General features: G+C 47.9%; 1 protein-coding gene across 1 annotated transcript in view; it reads right to left on the minus strand.

Annotated features, from left to right (window-relative positions):
* LOC115463477 (plexin-A3-like) overlaps positions 1-25,933 on the minus strand; it is a 362,021-nt gene that overhangs the window by 330,738 nt on the left and 5,350 nt on the right. The window contains 5 exon segments of the mRNA XM_030194015.1: positions 4,134-4,187; positions 4,189-4,229; positions 4,232-4,316; positions 18,576-19,570; positions 19,573-19,819. Of these exon segments, the coding sequence (XP_030049875.1) occupies positions 4,134-4,187; positions 4,189-4,229; positions 4,232-4,316; positions 18,576-19,570; positions 19,573-19,738 (1,341 nt within the window). The 5' untranslated portion in view covers positions 19,739-19,819.

The raw sequence follows: 25,933 nt of genomic DNA on the forward strand, positions 1-25,933 counted from the left end.
ACTTGCCCAAGATCACAAGGAGCAGCAGTGGGATTTGAACCGGCCACCTCTGGATTGCAAGACTGGTGCTCTAACCACTAGGGCACTTCACTGCATGCTAGCAGGCCCCCCCCCATTCCCCCCAATACAACAGCCCCCCCCCCCCCTGCAGGAGCAGGAACCACGACCTGCCCCCCCCCCCCCCAGTGACACAGGGGCTGGAGGTCCAGCAGACTTCCAGTCCCCCCAACCTCCCGACACAAGTTCAGGGGGGCTGGAGATCGGTGGGTCTCCAGCCCCCTAACACCCCCTAGCATCCCCTCAAATAGAGCCCTGTGGCCCAGTGGGCCGCAAGTCAACCCCCTCAACCTGGTGGTCTAGCGGTCCTCTTCCCCACCTCCTATCTTCACTGGATGAGAGAGATAGCCTCCCTCCTCTTCCATCGGCACTGCCTTGAAAATGGTGGCACCCAGTCCTGCCCAGTGTATCCTGGGATGCGCTGGGCGGGACTTCATACCATTTGCCCAGCGCATCCCAGGATACACTGGGCAGGGCACCTCCATTTTCAAGGCAGCGCCAATGGAAGAGGAGGGAGGCCACCTCCCTCCTCCAACAAAGGTAGGGGGTGGGGAAGAGGATTGCTAGACCACCAGGGCTATATTTGAGGGGATGCTAGGGGCTGTTAGGGGGACTGGAGACCCACCGGATCTCCAGCCCCCCCTGAACTTGTGTTAAGAGGGGTCAGGGAGACTGGAGGTCTGCTGGACCTCCAGCCCCTGTGTTGCTTGGCTTGGGGTGGGGGTACTAGGTCTGGTGGTGCCATTGACCTCCAGCCCTGTTTTTGACAGGTCTGGGCTTTTGACAGCCCAAACCTGTCAAACAAGTGTGGGATTCTCCCGCACTTTACCCTATGATCAGAGATAATAGCCTGCATAAATTTGCATGCTATTATCTCTGATCATAGGGGTGGTAAAGCCCCGCGCTGTTCCAGCGCTATTTTTACAGCGCTGTTTGGAACAGTGCGAGGCTTTCGATCATCTGGCCATCAGTGGTTTACAACTGTCTTTCTCCTTACAGCAGTACTCCTTCACTAATTTTTAAGCAAGGGCCTCTTTGGCTCCAAATTGGCTGATTGAAAGCTCACAAGTTATCTCCCCATGCAGGGCCATGACACTGGCAAATCCTCAAATTTCTCTCAGTATCCCTCAACCCCCCTGCCCTTTGGTGGTAGTCTGTTAACCACCCCCCACCATGTACCTTCAGTCTCGCTCAACCCCCTCCCCAATCAAAGCCCTCTCCCCACACTATCACCAGTATTCCACCTTTTGTGTTCCCATCTCCCTGCACCAGCACTTTTTTAAAACTGGAACTGTGCATGATGTGATGTGAGTGATGTGCTCTGGAGTCCCAGAGACTTTCAGGAGGTCCTTACTAATCATTTTTGTGATAACAAACACAACCACACCAAATGGAGCAAAACAGGGACAGACTCACTAACAAAAACTGGTAAGCATATCTCAGGGGACAGACTGTTTAAAAAAAAAAAAGATTTATATGCAATGCATTTAGTTAAACATAAAATGCTTCCTATTTAATACATCAGAGACAATTACATCCTCAACTGAATAGATAAATGAGCACCACTTTCAACCAAACCATCAATAACCTGAGAAAGAATAATGCTACCATTACCATCTACTTACAGGTAGGACTAAGAAAAGCACAGGGAAACTACATGGATTTGTGCAAGCTCTTCTGTAGCTCATTAAGATGAAGCAGCCGAGGGTCCTACAGAAGAGCTTTGCTATCAGCTACAGGCAGAGGTGGACAACCACAATCCGAGGGCCACAACCCCTCCAGGTTTTCAAGGTTTCCACAATGAATATGCATGATATCTATTTGCATACAATGAAAGCAGTACATGCAATTCAATCTCATGCATATTCATTATGGAAATCTTGAAAACCTGACTGGGTTGTGACCTTTGAGGACTAAGGTTGCCCACCCCTGAGCTACAGGAACAATTTCTGGGCAATGGCAGCCTGATGCACAAATTCTGAATCCACTGCACCTACCTTGTTGGATAGCTATGACCTGAGCCAACCCAGGAAGGGAGGGGGACATCATTTGGTGAGGAAAAACTGCAGTAGCAAGAAAACGAATTCTGCTATGGGTTGACTTAAAGCTCTCCTTTGAAGGCTACATGCCATGCACTGAAAATCACTAAACTAGTGTTAGCAGCCAGAGTGGAATATGAGGCTGGACTGTCCAGCCCCACAGCAGCTCCTCCCCCTCTCACAGGAGGTTCCTTGTTAAATAAAGAACCCTATGATAGGAAGAATGGCGCCCATGAGCACCTTCTTATCACACATGTTTTCTGTTCAGTTACCCCCGCCCCCCAGCCAAAAGAAAGCTAAGGGTTAAGAAAAAAGTAGAATTAGAGGTGGAAGAGGGTTTGTAGCTTGTGCAGGAGAAAGTTTTATCAGGAGTCTGCTTGTGGCTTTAAGAGAGGCCGGTGGATTACCCACATCTCCATTGGTAATTATAAAGCTGCTGACCATCAGACTGTCTTCAGCAAACCCCAAAGAAGCCAAGGGTGGCCCATCCCAAAGAGTGATATTGAAGGCCAATGAATGAGGTTTTTCTTGCAGTCCCCATCTATGTCTAACACTAGTTCTGGCAGACATACATTCTAAAAATTGACAATCTAACCAATAAATAGAAATAAAAATATTGTCTATCTTTGTTGTCTGGCCATTCTATTTTTCCGTTCAAGTTGGTTCAGTCTCTGATTTCTGCTTTCCGCTATCTTCCCTGAACTCTTGCCAGGATCTCCTTGTCCATTTGGCATTTCTCCTCTCCCCCATGTCCAACTTCTCCCCTCACTCTTCCCTCCCTCCTGTTCCCCTTTAAACTGAATGTAATGCAGCTTGAGCATAAAAGAAAATAAATTGTTGAATGTCAGCACTGCAACCAAACCAGGATAACAAATGAGGGCTGCAAGGTAGGGTTACCATATTTTGTCCCCCAAAAAGGAGGGCACAAGCCCCGCCCCACCACACACCCTACCCACGCCCCTTTCACACTCTCACCCCGCCCCCTGTCACATTTCCCACTCCCCCCTCACATACCCCGTCGCCCCCTCCCCTTACCTTACTACTGCCCTGGTGGTCTAGTGACCTCTTTGGGGTAGGAAAGAGCCCCGTCTTTCCTGTCCGGAGCGCTGCCCTGCATGTATCCTTCCTGTTGCTGATCCTCTGCGCCAATTCAAAATGGCCACCAAGAGTTGAAGTCTCACAAGGTCACTTCAACTCTCGGTGGTCATTTTGAATCGGCGCCGAAGATCAGCAACAGGAAGAATGCATGCAGGGCAGCGCTCTGGCCAGGAAAGAGGAGACTCTTTCCTGCCCCGAAGGCAGAAGAGGTCACTAGACCACCAGGGCACTAGTAAGTAAGGGAGGGGAGGCTAGCAATCTGCCCGTTTGCCCACCAGCCTGCCCGTTTGTCCAGAAATCCGGACAAACGGGCAGATTTGGCAAAACCCGCCCAGTTGCCCGGACATGCCCTCAAAAAGAGGACATGTCTGGGTAAATCCGGACATATGGTAACCCTACTGCAAGGTCCACCTGATCTATACAACTTGCGTCCTATGGCAAGCATTTCCTTCACTTCTGCACAGTTAAGGCCTCACCTTTGCCTCCATCATCTTCGCTGGGTGCTAAAGAGCTGGAAGACACTTGGGCTGTCTGCTACTGCCACACACCACTTTGGCTCCAAAATAAGGCTGAGTCTCTAAATTCCTGACTAGTGTCCACGCTAATGAATACTCATTGATAAAAGCAAAATGAGGTTCACAGCAGAGATGGCAACTTAGCAATATTTATTTATTGTGATTTATCTGCTTTTATAAACAGATTCACCCAAGAGGGTGAATAGCAAACCATGGGCTGAGAGAAGTGAAGAGGCCTAGGCATACAATGGGCACAGATTTAATGTCTGTCCTGAGCACATAGGCAAAATTCAAACTAACTTCAAGATGAAACCTCTCAGGCAAGGGAAACAGATGGCAAAAATGAAACCACACAGCTGTACAAAACAACATTTTGAAAAATTAAACTCCTGCTGTTCATTGCAGGATCAAGAAGGTGTCTTACCTTCTTTAAGGTGCCAGTCCGGGTCCCAATGAATACCACAGAGTGGTCCTCGTACGGTGTAGGCAGCCACGCTCACCAGGCCTTCCTCCTTTTCTCCAGAAGGGGGATGCCCTCAATGACTTGGCAAACCCCCAGAGGCTGATTCAGGACCAGGCCACAGAAGGTGTCTCCAATCTGGATAGGCTGCAGAGGAGGGAGAGACAAATCAGAAAACTGCGCTTCACCTTTCCCAACCTGTCCTTAGCATACTTCACTATTTGACAGGCAGCCATTTCTGTGGCACTCAAAACCCTTTTTTTTTTTTTTTTTAAACAGGGGAAAAATGTTACTACCCAATTACACCCAGGTAGACAGAGGCACTGGGAGACAAGTGACTCCCGAGGTCACAGAGCCAGGGATTAGAGCCAAAGCACAGGAAGAGCCAAGTACATGTGCCAAGACGTCTTATTGACGTTCCTGGTCTGCAATCTATGCAAAAACTATTACCCACACATACAGGCCCAAAATGCAGAAAGAAAAAACAGCCAGAGCTCTGCAGTTTCCTTCTCCACTTTCCTGCTCGGCTGGGCCAAGCCTCCCGTCACCCAGCTTTCGCTGACTTGTCTGAGATCTCGGCTCTCTTTGGTTTGGCTCTAATTCTTGCACAAATGCCTCCGGAGATTAGAGTTTCGGAAGGGGGGTGGTGCACACTCCAGCCATTGGACGAGTTCTCAGAGAGTTATACTTAGGGGCTTTCACAGTCTCTCATTAGCCCTGATGTGGTTGCATGAGTGCACACACCCACAATTCATTTCTAAATTCATTCCAATTGTCTGGTGCTCACTTTGTGGTCACTGGCATGCCCAGGACAGCACCAGAGGTTACCCCAGGTGCAGAAATGGGGTGCAGTTTAAGACATACCAGAATAATTCTCTTCTCTCTGTGCCACAACTTCAGCCCATTTAAAAGGGCTAGAGAGGTAAACTGCTTAAGCAAGGGAGGAGAGACAGGAGTGCAGACAAGAGGAGTGGTGGAGGAGGCACAAGGGAGCCAAAGGATCTGAAAGGAGAAGGGCAGACTAAGTAAGGAGAGGCAGAGCCCATAACCGCCAGCAATGTGAAAATTACAGAGCACTGAAGAACTGCAAGCTCCAACAGCAGAGAGAAATAACATGGGACAAACTATTGAAAGCCACGTCACCATAAAAAGATCTCAAAATAAAGAAACAAAAAAATCTTTCAAGACAGAAAACATACTATTCACATGGTGGGGGTGAAGTGTTTTTGTGAAAAATACATGAAACGTTAAAAGAATTCTCCTGCCAACCAGTCACTTTCCACCCCTCAAGTCTTCTTCTTTGGTTCTAATCCCACTATCCCAGGGGGAGGGGCCATAGCAAAAATGGCTTATGTTATGATGATCCCATCAGATCGATTTTACTGCACATGTGGTTATTTGTATTCATTTGACAAGGAAGATTACATAGAAAATGTTTAATGAGATATAATACATAATATAAAAGAGGAAGGTTCATAACTAAACTACAAATGAAACTCAGCAAAGGGACCTCAGGCCTAAAACCAGGGCGTAGCAAAGGGCCGAGTAAGCAAAGCAGAGTAGTCTGAGGGGTGCCCGGGCTGGAACAGCCAAGCTTTGTCACTAAGTTTCAAAAAGATATCCTGCAAACCTCCAGCATGAAACCGGCTGACTTGACGTGTCACCACTGTGGGTCCATTTCAGGGCCAGCACTGGGTGTCATCTCTACCAAAAGTGAAGCCTCGGACTCGGAGTCAAAACAGAGCCACCTCACCAAGAAACACATGGACTACAGAACTTGTGTGCAGTGTTTCCAAGAGATGCAGAGAGACAAGTGGCACAGACTCCTGGGATGAGATTAGCTTTCAAAAGAGCGTGCAAGAGCTCTTACTGTCAACATAACATGTACAACAAAATATATCAGTCTTGACTGTCTCATAGGCCTCCATTTCCATGTCCTCAGGGATACACTGGGGCAGATATTCCAAAAGGACTGCCCCACTGCTAACTTAAAAACACCATGAGCTATCCCATTTAAATCATGTTCCATGTATGTATGCACCCTAACGCAATATCATTTGTAATCCTGTTACATGGAAACAGCAACCGCCATTCCGGCAAATGTAAGCCACATTGAACCTGCAAATTGGTGGGAAAATGTGGGATACAAATGCTACAAATAAATAAATAAACTATATAGGTTCCACCTTGGCACTAACTCCACAGATAGCTGGCAAGAATCTGCTGCTATCCATATGGCCCATGTGCTTTAACTTGGGACAACAAAAAGGCTGTACAGTACAAGTCCAAAAATCTGGATGCCAGAAATCTGGACCACACCGAGAATCCAGACCCTTCAAAACTGCAAACCTTCTCCCTCCCTCCCGCTCCGTCCGCGGTCTGATGTCTCTCCCTCCCCTCAAGGCCCTGCCTGCAGCTCTCTCTCACGCCCCCCACCCCTGTGTACCTTTTTCAGAAGCAAGTCTTCCATCCAGCAAGTGCCAGCAGCAGCCTTACTCACAGGCTGCCTCCAGCCTGCATTGGATCTTTCCCTCTGACCCATTCTGCCCTTCCAAAAACAGGAAGTTGCATCAGAAGGGGACAGGGTGTAACAGGTCAAGAGGGAAAGGCCTGGTGCAAGCCAGAAAATATGCTTGCTTCTGAAAAGGTAAATGGGGGGGTGGGGGAGTGAGAGAGAACCGTAGGGGACATGAGAGACGTCAGATCATGCAGGGGGGAGGGGAAGTGCCTTGGGGACCTGGGTTCCCTCCTTTGGGCTCAGGCATTTTCTATAGCTGCAGTACCTGAGAGAGAGAGAGAGAGAGGCACTGGATGGAGGGGAAAAAGAGACAGAGAGAGAGAGAGAGAGAGAGAAGCTGGATAAGGGAGGAGAAAGACAAAATTTGCCAGTTCACCCCCTTCCTTATTCTTCCTTAAATCTGAATTTTAAAAGTACTGCCTAAGGATCTAGAAAATCCGGACTGATCCAATCTTCAAACAGTCTGGAGTTTTGGACCTTGTACTGCACTAAATTAAACCACTTAGCCAGTGATATTTAGCCTTTTGTTGTCTTATACAGATGGTGGAAGAATATTGCTGACTATCTCTAGAGCTGTCAGCAGTCTGTATGTCTGTATTCAGCTCTGTTGACTATCCAGACAAAACAGATATAGTCAATGCTACTTTTTTTTTTTTAACTCTTGCCACAACAGCTGAAGATTAACCCAATTGTGCCTTAAAGAGCTAAGAAACCTAGACCATAAAGCATGCATGGTCAGTGGTGATTAATAGCCACAGCTTTACATTGAGTTAGAGTTAAAATTACGAGAATGGCAACTTAGTCAAGAGACATGAGCGGAGGCTTACCATAAAAACCTGATCTATAACTCAAAGCAACATGGCTTCTTTAAACAGCTTCCAGAAGAGAAGATATCATCCTGACCTTGCCTTTGTTTAAAGAAACAGACGCTGCATGCAAAAAAAGATGCATTGGAACCCATCCTGCATGCACAAAAACTAATTACAATCTGGGCCACAGCAACCATAACTCCAAACTCAGTACCAACACGTAAATGCTTCAGTTCCTAGACTGACACCAATCCAACCCAGAAAATGACGACCACGTCAAATGCACTGCAAGATACCTTTTCAAGTTAAGACCTTGAGGATGCAAACTGGACATAGTCATGTTAACAGCCAAATACAAATAGTACCAAATGATCCAAGAGAAACTCTGAAAATGACATGGTGGGAATGGAAGGGATGGATGGAAGGAACAGATGTGACCCAAACTAGCAGGAAAGTGCTGCTTATCATCTGCAAGATGTGATGATGGTGGCATTACTCTACTCCCTCAAATCATGACTCATCTAATCAGATGGCACTCCAGCTTCTTCTCAACATGAATGCTCCAAACAATCAGTCTAGCACACTAATCAGTCTAACACACCAAACGAAAGGAACTCACTCCTGCACACCATATACCCGAGATGAACTCAACACCAGCAAGCATCACAAACAGCAAAACATCGGACTTGACAAGTACCTCTGTCCAAAAACCAAGTGTGGCCTTTACGTCTTTTAAAAAATTGCACATCAACCCTTAGCTAATATGGGAAGAAGCCAAATCGGAGAAGTCCTTAGAAGCCAAATACCCTACATATCACCCAACATAGAGAAGACAAATCTAGAGACAGATCTTGGTGTCATCCCTCTCATGAGTCTATCACCAGATTATGACAGTCAACTACTGATGTCTATGGTATGATGCAAAACTACGACCTATTGTAGTGGAGCTAATCCAATCTCTTCTGGAGGACAGAGTTTTGTAACACAGAACCACTGGAGAATGAGATGGTCAGCCAAAAGAATTGGGTACTAGCAGCAATCCATTATAAGACATATACTGATGATCAACACACACAGGGTAACACAAGGAGCTTCAAACACACCAACGATCTTTGCTGCTGTCAAGCAGTCTGGTGTTTATGGAGCAACACCTCAGCTTATTACAAACATTACCAATTCTGAGCCAACCCAACCATCTACAAAATGGTGCAGAGTCTGCACAAAAAAACCTACAAACATAGGACTTTGGAATCAAATTTGTATACCTTAGAAAAAAGGAGAATAGGAAGATATGACAGACAAGAAGTACATGTTTTTCATTGGAAAAGAAGTTCAACAAGGGGCAACAACAAGAAAGAGGGCAAAATGAGAAGCAATGGCAATAAATAATTTTACTGGACATATGAACATGTTTTTGGAGCAGACAGTGAAGCCTGAAACAGTAACAGATTTCGAGAAGCCAGTGGTAAGCACAGAGGATCAAGTGGAGACAACAGATGTATAAACTTGCAACACATGTTTACAGAGTATCCAACAATGAGCGCTGGGGCTGCCAGAATGAATGGCAAATTTGGTAATATGAAATGTGAGAAGAAAATGAAGGCAAGCGCTTATTTTGACTGGGTCAGTGAAGCAGGCTGCTGGTAGAAAGATATCCATCTGGAAATGCCATGGAGACCTAGAAGGCCAGAAGTTCAGGCAACAACCACGCTAGTAGTGATAGCTATCTCGATTATTAGAGACTTTGTGCTTAGATATGGAGAGGGAGGGGTTCTAGGGTGAATTAAATGGGGAATCCTGAAAGCTCATCTATCCAAGTACAAAAGGAAGATGATCAAAACCATCCTGGATAAGGAGAGTTCTCATTCAAGCAGAGACAACATGTGCTTTCTGGCTTACACTGAACCAACTGATGTCGGGAGAAAGGTAGCCAAAAGGGAACGATCACAGCTGATGGAAGACCCAAGGCATCCACTATATGGTCACACAGGAGTAGGCAAAATGAATTAAATCACAAGAGATTTATGACCAGAGGTCACACCTCTGGCAGCCGGCAAAGCACAATGGAGGTTATGGAATGAAAGACTACCTGCAGTCAGACAAACGAAAAGATCAGAAAACTCCAGAAGACCTTCCCTGAGGGGCTGATAGAAGGGTCAATATGGCAATGTCTGTGCATGAAATACTAACATGGTTACATCGGACTACTTCAAATTACATGAGCACAAGCAAGTACAGAGAAGAGCAGGTCATGGTGCTCCTGCTAGTTTGCCGACTCCTTGAAAAGACAAGAAGGATCTTCCTTCGGCAACGGAAAGAGCCATCCCTTGCAGCGCACTTCTGGGAAGGCATCTAGCTCACAAGGACCAGGGCCAGTGCAACCCTGAAAGCATGATAAGTGTGGCAGGGGAGGGTTCCAAGAGCTATTGCAAGGTGTGCCTGCCTATTGCGCTGGCCGCAGGCCTACAGTCTCCCTTCTTTACCCAACTCCTGCGTCTCTCCTCTACACTGCCCCCATGCAGCCAGCATTGCATCACTAACTCTGCCTCTGACTACCCCCCCCCATCCCCCATACAGTATCTTTCTCCCTTCCCTCCTCTCCTTCTGGCAGTGCTGCTGAAAGGGCAGATAGGCAAAGGCAGCTGGGACTGAAACTAGTGGCTTATAAGGGGGCAGATGGGAGAAGGAGGCTGGAGCTGGAAAGAGAGAGGAGAAGGAAAAAGAGGACTGGGGCTGAAGCTGGTGGCTGAAGCGGGTGGGCAACAGGGAGAAGGAGGCTGGGGCTGAAAGGGAATAGGTGGGAGAAGGGGGCTGGGGCTGTTGCTGGAGCTGGTGGCTAAAAAAGGGGGGTAGGAGGAAGAAGAAGGGTGGGTCTGGAACTGAAAAGAGGAGGAGGTGGAAGGAGACTGAAAAGAGGGAGCAGATGGAAAGAAGGGGTTGAGGCTGGAACTGGAGGCTGAAAAGGAGGTGCAGTTGGAAGAAGGAAGCTGGGACTAAAAGGGGGGGGCAGATGGGAGAAGAGGTTGCAGCTTAAATTAAGTGGAGAAAACAGGGGAGCAGTGGAAGGAGGAGGATGGGACCGAAAAAGGGGAGATCAGATTGGAGTGGGGGTTGAGGCTGGAAGTGGGGGGTTAAAAAGGGGGAGCAAGTGCAAGAAGAAGGCAGGGCTGAAAAAGGGGGGCAGATGAGAGAAGGAGCTGGAGCTGGAACTGGGGGCTGAAAATGGGGCAGGTGGGAGGAGGAGGCTGGGGCTGAAAAGGGAGAAGATCAGATGGGAGTAGTGGCTAAGGATGGACCTGGGGGCTGAAAAGTAGGAGCAGGTGGAAGGAGGAAGCTGAGGCTGGGGCTAGACCTAGGGGGAGCAGATGGAAAAAGGGGCTGAAGTTGAAAAGGGAGAGGCAGATGAGAATAGGGGCTGGATTGGGGGCATATGGGAAAAGGAGTCTGGGGCTTGGAAAAGGCCCTGATTTAGGGGCTAGAAGGTAACTAGGGAAAGGAAAAGGAGGCTAATGCTAGGGCTGTGACAGAGAGAAAGGGGGCTCAGAGCTATTCAACTGGGGTTGGGAGAGGGAAGGGGATACAGGAGAGAAGGATAGATACTGTGTGGGGGAGAGGGAGTAGCAAGGGGAAGGTGAAGATAGAGGGGCAGAGAGATAGGTACTGGGGATAAGGTGGATGAAAGATAGGATAAATAAATACTGGACAAGCAGGTAGGTAGATGGATGCTGACGAAGGGGAGAAGGAAGTATGGGAGAAGAGGCAGAGGCAAAGATTGATTGGGAAAAGGGAAAAAAGGGGGAGAGGGAAAAAGGAAGAAGACAAATATTTGAAGAAGATGAGAAAGAGTAGAAATAGAGAGGGTAAAGGGGAAATGGGAGCAGGAAAAAGGGGATAACTGGAGCTGGAAAGGGGATGAGTGACAGGGAAGGCGCTGGGGTTGGTAAGGGATGAGAGGCAGAGAAGATAAGTTGAGGAGGAAATGAATACAGAAAAAGTGGGTGAAATACATGAAATAGGAGACTGGAGGAAGAATAAGACAGGTAGGCATGGGAGAACTAGGAAGGTAAGCACAGGAAGTAAAAAAAGCTGGTGATGTATGATGGAGACTGAAGATTGGTAGGACAGGGACAAGGAGGAATACAATCTAGCTAGATGTAGGTTAAATAAGCAGATGAGTGAAATGGAAAAGGACTTGGAAAACCCAACAAGAGAATGTGTATCAAAGAGAGACCAGGGCCAACCAAAGTGGAAAAACAAAATTGTCAGAAAATGGTACAAAAAAATTGTGTTTTTAATGTTTAGTGAAATGAGATGTCAGCTTGGAAATATGGATTTCTTGTATTTTGTTCTGTAGAGGAAGACATTTCTTTCTTCCTGTTTCTCTTTTTTTCAGTGTTCTGCTGTGCAGTCTGGGTTCCTGGGTTTTCAATTTTCTGTCTTGGTATTTGTTTCGAGTCTTTTTTTTTTTTTAAACTAGATGGCAGTCTGTGTTTTTTCTTTTGTAACCTCAGAAAAGGATTCTTGTAACATGTAGATTCTGTGTATGGTTGTTCTTTTTCTATCTGGAGGTGTTCTGCTGTTTTAGAATATTTGCAGTGCTGATTTTGCATAGGTAGGGTTAGCGCAGTTTGAGGGTCTTTTTCCAGGATTTTGTGTTACTTCTCAGTGTCTGGTGGTGGAGGGTTTGTGTTGCTCTCACTGATGTGACACCAGAGTCTAAATTTAGGCATACTTTATAGAATAAGCCTACGTTTCCACGCTGTTTATATAATAAGCTGAGCACCCGCATGTGCGACTAAATTTAGTCGCGGGTAATTACGCCAAGTAAAACTTGGTGTGAATGGCGACACCTAAATTACATGTAGAATGGGTGTATTCTATAACCACGCGCATAGATTTTAGAAATGTCCATGACATGCTTATTCTATGCCCATGGCTTCGCCCCCTTTGCAACTAGGCAACTTAGAATTTACGCACATCATGTTACAGAATACACTTAGACAGATCTGTGCGTAAATTCTAATTAATGCCAATTTGTGTCAGTAATTGCTTGTTAAGTGGCAATTATCAGTGCTGACTGACTTGTTAACTAAGTTGTGCATGCAAATCCAGAATACAACTGGGTTTGCGAGCGCAACTTAAGTCGCACTATATAAAATCCGGGGGTAAGTGACTTGTGCACATAAATTATAGAAATAGTGCTTTAGCATTTACGCACGTCAGTGTGCATTATATGTGCATAGGTTCTAGTATTTTAAAACATACCTGCACAAACGGCGCCTGTTATAGGATTAGGGGGTATATGATTTACAAAAAATTAACTAAAGGGTAAATTGGTACGGGAACTTGGGGCCTGAAGGTGGACCAGAGGGTGGAGCTTGTGTCCCACCCAACAAAAAAGCATTCTGCTGCTCCTGGGAAGGGGAGGGAAAAGAGGGACAATGCAGGAAGGGAAGAGAGGACAAGGAGGGGGCGCACCAGAAACTCTACATTGGTCCTTACAAGGATACACAAAATTCTAATCCCTGGCAGCCACTGGTTTCTGGTAATACCATCACCATCTCACTGCATCTCATGGCACATCATGCCAAATGTATGAATAAAAATAATACAAAAAAAAAGCAGGTAGGAAAGAGAAAACCAGATCAATAAGTTACAAAGCAGTCAGTTTATTTTGAGTGCAGAGGAGTGTGGTAGCCGTGTGAGTCCACTCTTAAGGTTATCAATAGAAATCAAACAAAATAAAACATGGAAAAGAAAATAAGATGATACCTTTTCAATGATATGCTTTGATGTCCCCATGCATACCTCCGACCCACCCCCATCCTCCCACCCTGTCAGACTGTCATAGTAATGCTTGAATGTTTTCACTTATATACACTGTCAGCTAGCACATTTGCTTATTTCCGATCTGACGAAGAAGGGCAACCTTCGAAAGCTAATCAAGAAATGTATTAAGTTATGTCCAATAAAAAAGGTATCATCTTATTTTCTTTTCCATGTTTTATTTTGTTTGATTTCTATTGATAACCTTTTGAGTGCAGCAAACTAAAAATTCAGAAAGTGGCAGATAAAAGTTATGTGAAACTTTTAAGACAGCCCACTAGTTTGAAAGGAGAAAGAAGTTTCCAAGTACTCAAGAGATCAGGGCACCTTCCTGCTCCCCATCACCTCCAAACCCTCATCTCCAGAGCAGAATTAACTCTTTGGTAGGCCCAAAGCAAACGAGCAGGCTACATCCCCCACCCCCATTGTTATATAAATGCAAATAGAACCTCTGGAGTTCCAATTGCAGAAGAAAGCCAGAAGAGAAGGAAGAAACAAGTAAGAAGCAGAGACTCCTGCCAAGACAATGCAGAAAGTGGAGCTGGGGGGGGGGGGGGGGGGCAGGGGGCAGGGGGACAGTCAGGAGGATTTTGCAGGCAGCAGTAGCTCTGGTTCCCCTCCATTTTCCCCCTCTCTTCTGCCAGCACCTGACCTCCCAGAACAAAAACAGGCCTTGGAAAACATTGAATTAGCCCCTGTTAAACATTTGGGCTCAAGGCAAGTGCCTAATTTCCCTATGCTTAATCCCACCCTCCTCGCTTCCAGACAGGTAAAACCTAGGATAGCATCAAGCTAGAAACCTTTTCCCCTCCCCCCTACACACACAAGAAAAAAAAAACACAAATGAAGTGAACTGGGCATATTACTAACTCTGCAAGTAGCAAAGGGACTTTGGACAGAGGCCATTTCTAAAAGTCAGACACCAGCAGGCCAGACAGCTGCATAGACAAGCCACTCACACCCAGTTCTATGGGGAGGGCCACAGGCCACCTCGGCCTCACACCCAGGCCAACATGCTAATGCATTTGCAAGCATTAACATGCATTAAAAGCCTTTTTAAGGTGTCAGCTACATTGCATTGCTAATATGCACTTGTGACAAAATTTAATTAGTGAAAGAGAGTTAATACAAAAGCCTATGCTAATGAGGCAATCAGATGCAAAACTAAACAAAATGGCTCACTCCCTGGTAACATACAGCAGTGATCCTCAAGGCCATCCTCAGGACACACCCAGTCCTGCTGTTTTTCACCACAGCCCTGGAGAATATGCATGAACATGACAGATTTGCATACAATGGAGGCAGTGCATACAAATCTCTCATACACATATTCTGCTATACAGAAAAGACAGGTGTTAATTGCAGGTATTGACAGGTCTGTGTTAACTTTTTTATACCTTGATTCGAGGATGCCTAATCAATGCTGACATTATCGTAAAAAGGTTAACAGCAAAAATAATTTTGTGTTAATTTACATGTCCTCAATATGGGCCATAAATGGAAGCTAATTCAGATGCCCTTAGACCAAGTTAACATTGTTCAGTACATTGGCAAACAGAGGAGGGACTTCAGACTAAAAAATTGGAGGGAGGGATAAAAGGAGAGAAAAGAAAAGGTGCCGACATTCATATGAAGGAACAGAGAATAGCTCTCAAAACAGGGGGATGATCAGAAGCAAACGCCGGCGCTAGAGGCTGTTAGCACCATACTGGTGCCAGCGTTTGCTACCACCCCATGATCAGAGTCCATGAGTGTGTGAAACAGCGCGCTCCAGGGCTCTGAACGCAAGGGCTAAACATATTCATTCCCAATGATCAGCGACCAGCACACCAAAGATTGGCTCACTGGCTGCGGCAAACCCTACGCCAGCTCCGAGCTGACATTAGGGTTTGCAGACCATTGGGGAGGAATGGTGAGCCCTGTCCAGCATGCATTCCCCCCAACAAAGCAAACCTGAAGACCCCCCCAGCGACAGGGGGCTGGAGGTCCGGCAAACCTCCGGTCTCCCTGACGATCCCCTCCCCAGGTTCAGGGAGGGCTGGAGATCTAGTGGGTCTCCAGCCCCCCCTAACTCCCCTCAACATTTCCAAAAAAGTCCCTGGTGGCCCAGTGGGTGACCAAACCCCGAGTGACAGGGGGGCTGGAGGTCCGCTGGACCTCCGGTCCCCCTGACACAGTTTAGGAAGGGCTGGAGATCTGGTGGGTCTACAGCCCCCCTAACCCCCCAGCATTGCCAAGGGTCCCTGGTGGTCCAGTGTCAATCCGCCCTGCTGGAAACCCACCGAATCTCCAGCCCTTCCTGAACTGTGTCAGGGGGACCGGAGGTCCAGCGGACTTCCAGCCCCCCTGTCACTCGGGGGGGGGGGGGGGGGGGTTGGTGGCCCACTGGGATCTCCAGGCCTCCCTGAACCTGGGGGGGGGGGGGTTGTCGGGGGGGGGGAACAGAGGTCCATCGGACCTCCTGCCCCCATTTTGCCTTGCTCGGAGCAGGGGTAGTTGGGGGCTTGGTGGTCCCATGGACCTCCAGCCCCTGTGTTTGACAGGTTTGGGCTTTAGACAGCCCAGACCTGTCAAGCAAGTGCGGGAGGATTGTGCTGAGCGCATGCTCAGGCACAATTCTCCCGCACTTCTACCCCATGATCAGAGATAATTGCGTGCTTAAATTTGCACGCAATTATCTCTGATCATAGGTCTAATAACACCCCGCGCTGTTCCAGCGCTATTTGGAACAGCATGGGACTTTTGATCATCTGTCTGAAAGTGACTGGCTGCAGTAAGAGGCATCAGCTGCAAGCAGGCCTGAGCTTGGAGGACAAACAGCCCCCCTTCCCTGATCCTTCCATTCTCAGTTAGAGGCCAGGGCCTCTTGCCCTGTGTGCAGAAAGGCCTGTCAGTGGCAAGGCAGTTACCAAACAGTGAATCTAATTAGCGCCACTAAGCTCCTTAAAGAGCTGTCTGGTTTAAAAAGAAAAATCCATTTTTAATTGCATTATACTTTTAAAACTCTCGCATTTACCTTTAACACAGTGCAAGGTTTCCCGTGCTCTCTTGTCCTTTAACTGTTCTTCTGTTAAACTGTTTTCCCATTAAATTAATCTTGAAGGCCCCAGTGGAGGGGTGAAGGGAGATCAGCTTCCATTCAGCCAGTGCCACAGCACAAGATGGGTACTCTCAACCCCAAAAGACTGCCTCAACCAGAAAGGAATCAGACAAATCCAGAACACCCAAAGCTGAATGGAACTGAAAAATACACTTCTCCAAACTGCTCCCCCTCCCCACCCAGGGCAGGACTGAAGTATAGGGAAACCAGACGTATGCCTAGGGCCTGCATGTTTAGGAGGGACCCTCAGATAGGCTAACTCAGCGGCTGATGCACAAAGCTTACCGAGCTTTCAAAGTTTGATTTAGGCCAGTTGTAGTCGGCCTAAGCAAACATTATTTAGCAAGGACAAGGGGTTTCCGTAGCTCTAAGGTATGCCGTTAGCAGCTACAGAGAACCCTTCGCAAATTCATTGTAACAAGCTCATTAGTATTAAAATGAGCATTCCAAGCAATGCACAGACCATGAGCACCTACCTTTAACGTGAAAAATGTTGACTGCTCACCAAGGTAGGCACTCAGGACACCTGACCCGACCACCCCCAAGACCTTTAAAAAATTCCCTGGTGGTCCGGTGGACTCCGATCCACCCACAAGATCTTTAAAAAAAATCCCTGGTGGTCTGGTGGACTCCGATCCACCCCCTCCTGATCCCCGCCGAACCAACCAAAATCCCTCCCTACTACCACCCTCACTCTAAATAGCACTCCCTGCTAGTCTAATGACCCCCCCCCCCCCCCCACACACACACACACACACAAATACTTTAAATGTGCTGGAGGCAGGAAGGCTGGAACAACGCCTCTTCTACATCTGGGTTCACCTTCTCTCAAAATAGCGACACCCAGCCCCAGCCCAATGCATCCTGGGATGCAATGAGAGGGGCTAAACACCATATAATGAGGTTTTTTTTCCCTTATATGGTGTTCAGTCCCTCACAGTGCATTCCATGACTCTCCAGGGAGGGGCTGGGCGCTGCCATTTTCAGAGGGTTGGGCCAGAGGCAGGAGGGTTGCTCCTGCCCTCCTGCCTCCAGTGCATAAGGTATGTAGGAATGTGAGGGTTCACTAAACCACCAGGGAGTGAAGCTTAAGGTGAGGGAGGGTCGTGAGGTGGCTACTGGACTACTAGGAGGTTTTTGCTGGGTGCAGGGTCGAGTCAGGAGGCGATCCACTGGACCACCAGGGAATTTCTGGATGTGTAGAGGAGGGGAGGGAAGGAGGTCACTACATCACCAGGGAGTTTTTTTAGTTGCGCAAGGGGGGCTTGGGGGGGGGGTCTCCTGGACTCCGATACACCCCCTCTCAAGCTCCCTCCCCCCAAGCGAATAAAAAAAAACAAACACCCTGGTGAGCAAGCTGTCAAATGCATCGGATAGCTTTGAGTCACAAATAGTGATCAATGCACAAAGAGGAGTCCAGGCATCTCATTTGCATGCCATCCCCTTTGTGCATCGGTCACTGTTTGCGACTCATTAAGTTTTACCATTGCATCCGCAATTAACGGGTGCCTTTGTGCATTGGTACCTCAGTGGCTCACAAGGCAGACCTGCTCTAGTAATTGGGTATTGGGGTGAGTTAGAGTCTCCATGGCCTGTAGAGGTTTCTTCATTCCCCCCACCTCCTGCTGTGTATTCCAGTGCTTCTTACTTGCTGTGTCCTCCTCTGCAGTCAGAACCACAATGGGCCCACTTTCTGAACATTTAAAACGTATTTATATTACAGCAGCTCTCCCCCCACCCCCCCAATGTTTGTTTGCATAGGACCCCACCAGGCTATTCCTGTCCTGTTCTCACCACAACCCCTTCCCAAGGTTTTTCTACCATAACATTTCTTGAAAGCAGCTCTCTGCTAGGGCACCCCCAGGTCTAGCAGACAGGCTAATGCTTCCATTGTTTTCTCTTAAGAAAAATCAGCCCTAAATTCAGCACATACAATGAAGGAAAAATAATTAGAACTGGATCATCTTGCAATGAGAGGATGACACTCAGCTCTTTCAGGAGAGATACCGAGAGCAGAGGAAAGGGGACAGTCAGAAGATGTGTAGCAGCCCACTAATGAAGTATGCAGGATATAAGATATTTGGGTGGGGCACAAGATGGAACCTGTGCTCCAAGCCCATTCATGGGTCTGGTAAGAAGATGACAGTACTCACCGTTGTGATGCAAGGCAGCTCCTTGTTCAGTAGCCAGGGCAAAGAGAGCCGACCCTCTCCACGGTAGCATGACTGCACCCGCTCCTTCATCCGCCGGTCAATCTCGCTCAAGGTGAAAAGACAAAGTGCCGTCTCCCAGGGTGGATTGGCCCGGTTCTTCTGTCCTTGTGAGAACACAGCAAACAACACATCCTCATCCTCAGCCACACCCAGTGAACGCGCCAGTCGCTGGCCTGGTTTACTGAGGTAAGCGCTCTGCACCAACCGGTACTCTACACCACCTTTGGAGCAGCCAATGGGAAACTCCACATATGAGTAGAACTCTGGGTCTGTGGCACACATGCGGACCACCTTGGAGGTGAAGAACTTCTCCCCAGCAGTATCCAGCAGTGTCTGCTGGGTGTCCAGCTGCAGGGTCAGGAAATAAACAAAGGTGCGGCTAGAAAAGCCATACACATAGTAGATATCAAAAGCTGGGTGGAGAGAAAGGGTATCCGAGGGAATCTTGATTTGTGAGGACACAAACTCATCCTGGTAGACCAGGCTGAACATTTCAGTGCTCTCCTCATCCCGCACCAACTTCCGGCTCGATAGCGTGGGGAAGTATTCAGACTTGCCGTCAATGGAGGTGCCAATGAAGAGCTTGCTGAGTTCAGGCCCTTGTTCCACAATCACACCAGCCATGGAGTCGGGCTCTCGTACACCTGACAGATAGTGCTCCTTCCGGTGGTGAGGCTCCCCAAGCTTGAAGAGGTCATCCAACTTCAAAAACTGGCACACCCCCTGCCAGACACTTCCGCAGGCTACCAGCCGCTTGCCCAGGTAGTCAATTAGAAGCAGTTTGTTGACATTGTCTGCAGGAGCCAGGCGATGACTGCAGACTCGCACACTGGGTGGTGGATAGCAGTAAGCATTGTCCTCAATGGGACCTGTCAGATGGATCTTCAACTCGGTCAGGTTTTCTGAGAGTTTGTAAATCCGGTTGACTGCCCCAAGTAGACCTCACCTGTCTGCTGGTGAACAGCCAGATGGGTCAACTTTGTGTCGGTCACTGTAAACCTCTGTAATGTGGTCTGGCTAGGACGTGGAATGAGAGAAATGAACAGGAGGAAAACTGTGCTCATGAAGACCCCAAGGGCCTGGGCTCCAAAACTAGGCCCCATCTCTTGTCACCATTCAACAGCAGCTGACCAGTGAAGATGGCTTAGATTCAGTCCTTTTATCTTCCATATTCAGAGTTGTCCCTGGAAGAAGAAAGTTTCCAAGTTATTGACTGTGCTTAACAGAGACCGGGCCCCTTTATAAAGGAACCTCCCTTATTAACACAAATTTTAGTCCTTCTGTCAAAGTAATGCTAATGTGCATGAAACCTTCTCCTACCTTGCAAGGTCTATTACAGAGAGCAAGACCCTGACAAATATGTACCAAGACCGCAGATGAGGTGAGGAACATGGCAGGATGGGGGAGGGTAAGAAGGAGTGATTCCTGATGTGTACAATGCTGATATAGCAGGGGCTGGGTGGGGGAGGATGCCACCATTAGGAGCAACCTGATGAGACTCAAGAAGGGCTTTGATGGATCTGTGGTGAAAGAAGGGAATGGATAAGAAAAAAATCAAAAGGAAAAGACTTTAGCAGTGCCCCCCCCCCCCCCAATTTGGTATTTCAGGAAGCTAAATTAACACTTCCTAGTGTAGCAATAACACTCTGAAGAGAAGGTGCCACTGACACAAATCAAAAGGTGTTAATGTGCCTCCCTTGCCTCCCTACTCCCTCCTCCTGCTCAACATATATGCAAAAGCAGCTCAGGGTGACAGGGAGGAAGGAAAGGAAGGCTGGGAGCAGATTCCATTCACTATCCACAGTTAATTCAGAGACCATGTGAAAACAAGGTCACACAGTGGGAGCCAGAAATTTTGAAATGAGTGTTAAAAGGCTAAGGGGGAGATGCATCAAGCAAATATAAAATAATGAAAATCGTAAAAGTGTTTAACGAATTTGAAACAAGGAAGAATAAGTGGCAACATGAAAGAAGTGAGTGTGCCCAACCATTCATCAAGTACCAAGTGTATGAGAGAGAGAGAGAGAGAGAAAGACACACACACACACACACACACAGTGTCACATAGATGGGCTGTCACTGTATTTGTGTAAAAGCACCTGTGTATTTCCCTGTGAAACCTGTGATCAACTAAATCCAGGAGTGCTGGGGGAGGGGGAACTATCATACTGAGCACTAGCACACCTTCCCTCCCACCCCACCCCTCTTGTAATCAATACACAAGCAGACTTGTGGGGGATGGGCTAGCCAGCTCAGTTTGTTAACACAGGAGCCTTTAATGCACTTTCCCAACATGATGCATTACGAGATCTGCCCACACTGGAGGTGGGGGGGAGACACAGCCAGATGAGTATAAATTACCCCCCAATTCTCTCAGGGCACATGCTGGTCTGCATGTCTGCATTTAATCAAAAGCTGCTCCTCTCCTGATCCACAGGAGCTACTCAAGAGGCCCTAAAAAGCTTGCTCAGTGACCCCACTACCTGGAGGCAGGGAATGTCCTAATCTAGGTCTCCCTTCATCACGGGTGCCATCTTCCATACACAAACTGGTGCATTGATGCTCCTTGTGCAGGTTTCCAGATCTGGACTTTTTTTCAAACAACAATATTGCACACTGTTCACCTCTAATGCTTTTCTCTTCTATCATGGCCCCAGTATCAGTTTAGCTTAAACTGACACCAAAACCTCCAAGTACACAACCAGCACTTTTTATATTCTTTCTGGTCAGGTCTCCTACCAGGATCCTTCTAGCTAATCCTTGTATTCTCCAGTAATGCCACGTTTTGTATTCCTAGATCAGTGATGGCGAACCTATGGCACGCGTGCCAGAGAGGGCACGCAGAGCCCTCTCTGTTGGCACACATGCTGTCGCAAGGGGCGTAGCCATGGGCGGGCCTGGACGGGCCCAGGCCCAGCCACTTTCTCTCCAGGCCCGCCCACCCAACATCCCCTCGCATGTCCTCCCCGCTGGCGCTGATTACTCCGTCGAAGCGGCTGCGTCTTTGAAAGGCCCTGCCCATCTCTAGCCTTCCCTTCGTGAGTTTGTTCCCTCAGAGTCTGTCCTGCCTTCTGACATCATTTCCGTGAGGGTGGGACTGACTCTGAGGGAACGAACTCATGAAGGGAAGGCTAGAGACAGGCAGGGCTTTCAAAGACGCTGCCGCTTTGACGGAAGTAATAAAAAAGATTTACATGCAGGGCATGGATGGGAGCGGGAGGGGGGGAGGGGAGAGAAGAGAATCGCTGGGTATGGATGGATGGATGGATGGAGGACAGGGGAGAAGAGGGTTGCTGGACATGGGTGGATGGAGGGGAGGGCAGGGAGAGAGGAGTTGCTGGACATGGGTGAATGGAGGGGAGGGAGAGGAGGGTGTGCGACATAGGTGGAGGAGGGGTAGGGGAGAGGAAGGTTGCTGGACATGGCTGGAGGGGGAGGGCAGGAGAGAGGAGGGTTGCTGGACATGGATGGATGGAGGGGAGGGCAATTGTTGGACGGATGGTGGGGAGGGGAGGGAAGGTAAGACAGGAAGGAGATGCACATGGATGGAGGGGAAGGGAGTTATCAGCATGCATGCAACAGCAAAAATCACATTAATTATTCGAAAGCATGCCAAATGCTTTAAAAGTTCTGTTATTCAGGTTAAATTGCCCTGTTGGCACTTTGCGACAAATAATTAGATTTGGGGTTGCTGTTTGGGCACTTGGTCTCTGTAAGGTTCGCCATCACTGTCTTAGATCTTCTCTCCATCATCTCCCTATTGAGTCCATGTCTGAGTCTGTGTCCTACCACTGAACTGTAGCCTGCATGACTATCAGAGACTTCAATGTTAGCTGGCAGGGAATGTTTTAAGAACAAGCGGGGAAAGCATGTGGAGTGGAGTTCTGAGCCCAGGGCTGAAAAATTCTGCAGCATACTTGCATAGAAATGTACACATAAACATTATACTTATAATGAAACTGATCATTTAGAAACTTTTTTACAATACAATTTTCCCACCCATTATGCACAGGGCCGGCACTAAGGGGGGGGGGGCAAACAGGGTAGCTGCCCTGGGCCCCACAGCTCCGGGGGCCCCCGCAGTCCAGGAATCCCTTCTCCCCACCACAGTCTGTCTCCTCCTCCTTTCCAATCTTCTTTAAAATTTTATTTCCCTTCTCAGAGAGGCCCTGGGGTGGCAGGCATTTTCACAAGCTGCTGTGGCTGCCCCAAGCTTTCCCTTTCTACCGCGATCCACGCCCCCCCAGCGCAATTTCTGTTTCCACTGGGTGGATCGCGGCCCCAGAGAGGGAAAGCTACGGGGACAGCTGGAGGCAGCTTGTGAAGATGGCTGCCGCGCCAGGGACACCCTCTCTGAGAAGGGAAATAACATTTCTAAAGAAGACTGTAAGGTGAGAGGGAGGGAGGGAGATGGACTGTGATGGGAAGAAGAGGGAGAGATGCCCGGACTGCGTAATAGCAGTGCAGATAGGAAGTCAGGGGCCCCCTCCTTAATTTCTGCCCTGGGCACCACCATGTTTAAAACCGGCCTTGATTATGCACCTCAATCTTTTTTTTCATTTTCAATTCCACTTAACTTTTCCTGTATGCTGCATTCCCTTTACTCATTTCCCTTCCCTCTCTCCACATATCCTACCTCCTTCTTAAGCGCCTTCTCCCCTTCTCAAAATTGCCCCATTTCCACTTGGGTCATAAGCAACTGACTGGGACAGGCCACAGGTGCCAGAGCAAGACCAACCTTTTGCCCCACCCAGCATTAGCAACTGAAGAGTCAGGAATGGGGGTTGGTTGGTTTGTTTGTGCTCCTTCCCCCCACCCAGCCCAGATTCTCAATTATTCTGCCGCCTCTCTAACTTGCTTTGAGCTACAACTGAAAAACGGTGTGAATTAAATCTGTATTAGGGCCAATTCTATTCAACGTATTTATGAGTGACATTGCCAAAGGGTTAGAAGGGAAAGTTTGCCTGTTTGCAGATAATATGTAGCTCTCCCATTGCCCCACCCCCTTTAAGAAGGCTTTCTTCTGCTCTTTAGGACTACTTTACTACACTGCATCCCCACCCAGGCCACTTTCTACACAGTAGTGCATGGCATTAATTCTTGACCCTTCCCCTCCCACGCACACTACACTGCTCACCAGCAACATTAATGCTGGCACCTGGCAGGCTCAGCTAATGCTGAAATCCCATGGTGCCAGCGCATCAGTTAGGGCTGGCAGGATTGAAGGAAGTGAAATAGAGTCTGGGAAGTGTCACTACAACTCCGGCTAAGATGCTGCCACTGCAGGGCCACAGTGTAGGAAGGGGGGAGGGATACTGTAAGTAGGAATGGAGATGAAGGAGAAATGCCAAATGTGAGAGCAAACACAGAAAAAATAAATAGAAATATATTTCACCTTAACTGGTGCCTAGATTAAAAAATAAAAATCAGGAGGCAGCACACAGGCCACATTCCTGGTAGGATGAGGGGAGCCGAGCTGTTAACAGCAGTGTTTATATAAAACAGAGGAGAGGTGTTAATCTCTAAACTCTCATGGCCCCCTAACCTCCTCCCCTTCACTTGTCAGCAGCATCAGCGGAGCTAAGAACTGTAAATGTGACCACCTCCCTGCCCTACACTGCTCCATTTCTCCAAGAAAACAAATTACAAAAAAATTACAATTGCAACAAAAGTGTGGAAAACATATGGGGGGGGGGAGGGCTGTTGTAGAGAAGGTGACTGGTTGTACTCTGCTTGACCTCTGAAAAACAAGATACATCACAAATCCCTCTGACCCATCTACTTGCTTTCTGGAAGGTGAGGTCAGTGCAGCCCCCCCCCCCCCTACAGGAAGCATTAGGACAGAAAGTTTACACATCCCATGAGACCAGGGGAGTGGGTCCACAACTTGGATAGGAGATCAAAATGAATCACATTATAGACCTCATTATGTAATGTTTGCTTTCACCTCTCTCTCTGCCTCTCCCCCCCCCCCCCCACCCGCCCATCAGACCCACACTAATTCTCAGCCCTGCAGACAACCAAAAACCACAGGACTGCTGCCAGCACAACGCTTCAGGATTACTTGGCATCCTCCACACAGACACGGGCAGCATCCATCTGCTGCTTTCCAGATCTGTGCAGGAGCTCCAATCCCCTCCACTTAACGTTAACTCCACCTCAGCTTCCCAAAAATGTACAGAACAGGTCACGCAGCTTTTTCACAGCGCTGCACATTGCAAACACAGAGGGTCTCTGGTACAAGTGGCAGCTCAGACCTTCCATACCCTGAGTAAATCAGTGAGGGCTATGGAGGCAGTGTTCACCACCCCTGGGAAGAGAAATCCATAGTCAGCAATGAGTGCCACGTGGGCATGCTGGAAGATTCAGAGTCCCAAGACACAGGGTGTCAGAAGGATCCATGGTGTATGGCTTCCCGCCCTAGGACCACTGTTAAAATTATCAAACTTGCAAGGGTGGGAGCGAGATAGTATATTAAAATAAGGGAGAAATCCCAGAGTGGGGGTAGTGGTGAATAAAGTGGTAGCCAAAGAACTACCAAAACAAAAATAAATTCTGAAAGCAGATAAAATAAACAAAATCACCAAGACTCCCCTCCTACGTCTGAGTTTGGAGTTTTTAAAAACTCACTCTCCTTACTTATGAGTCTTGTGGAACGGGGGTAAGAGGGAACTAAGGGCCCCTTTTACTAAGCCACGTAGGCATCTATGCGCGCCCAACGTGCACCAAAATGGAGTTACCGCCCGACTACTGCGTGGCTCTTGCGGTAATTTCATTTTTGGTGCGTGTCCAAAAAATATTTTTTATCTTCTGGCACGCATAGCGGACACACACCAAGTGGTATCTGACGCGTGTAGGTCATTACCGCCCAAATTCTTTACCACTAGGTCTATGACTGGCAAAATGGACACACGGCAATTTTGATTTTGCCGCACATCCATTTTCGACAAAAAAAGGCCTTTTTTACAGGCGTGCTAAAAAATGATTCTGCGCGTGCCCAAAACCCGCACCTACACTACCGCAGTCCATTTTTTAGCACGCTTTTGTAAAAGGACCCCTAAGGCAGCTATCTCCACCACAAGTCCATATGAAACATAGCTCTTCATAAAATGCTATAGCTTACCACGTAGGCTACAAATGACCTCTTTAAGTCACAACTGTAAAAACACTACTATAAATTTTACTGTAAATTGTAAGCCACTTTGAACCACCAGAATGCATAAGTAAATAAATAAATATGGATGACCCACAACCTCCTAAGAGGGAGGACTCCCATTTCCTCTCACAACAGCCACCTG

Source organism: Microcaecilia unicolor, chromosome 2, assembly GCF_901765095.1.
Source record: "Microcaecilia unicolor chromosome 2, aMicUni1.1, whole genome shotgun sequence".
In the NCBI taxonomy this organism is placed as follows: Eukaryota; Metazoa; Chordata; class Amphibia; order Gymnophiona; family Siphonopidae; genus Microcaecilia; species Microcaecilia unicolor.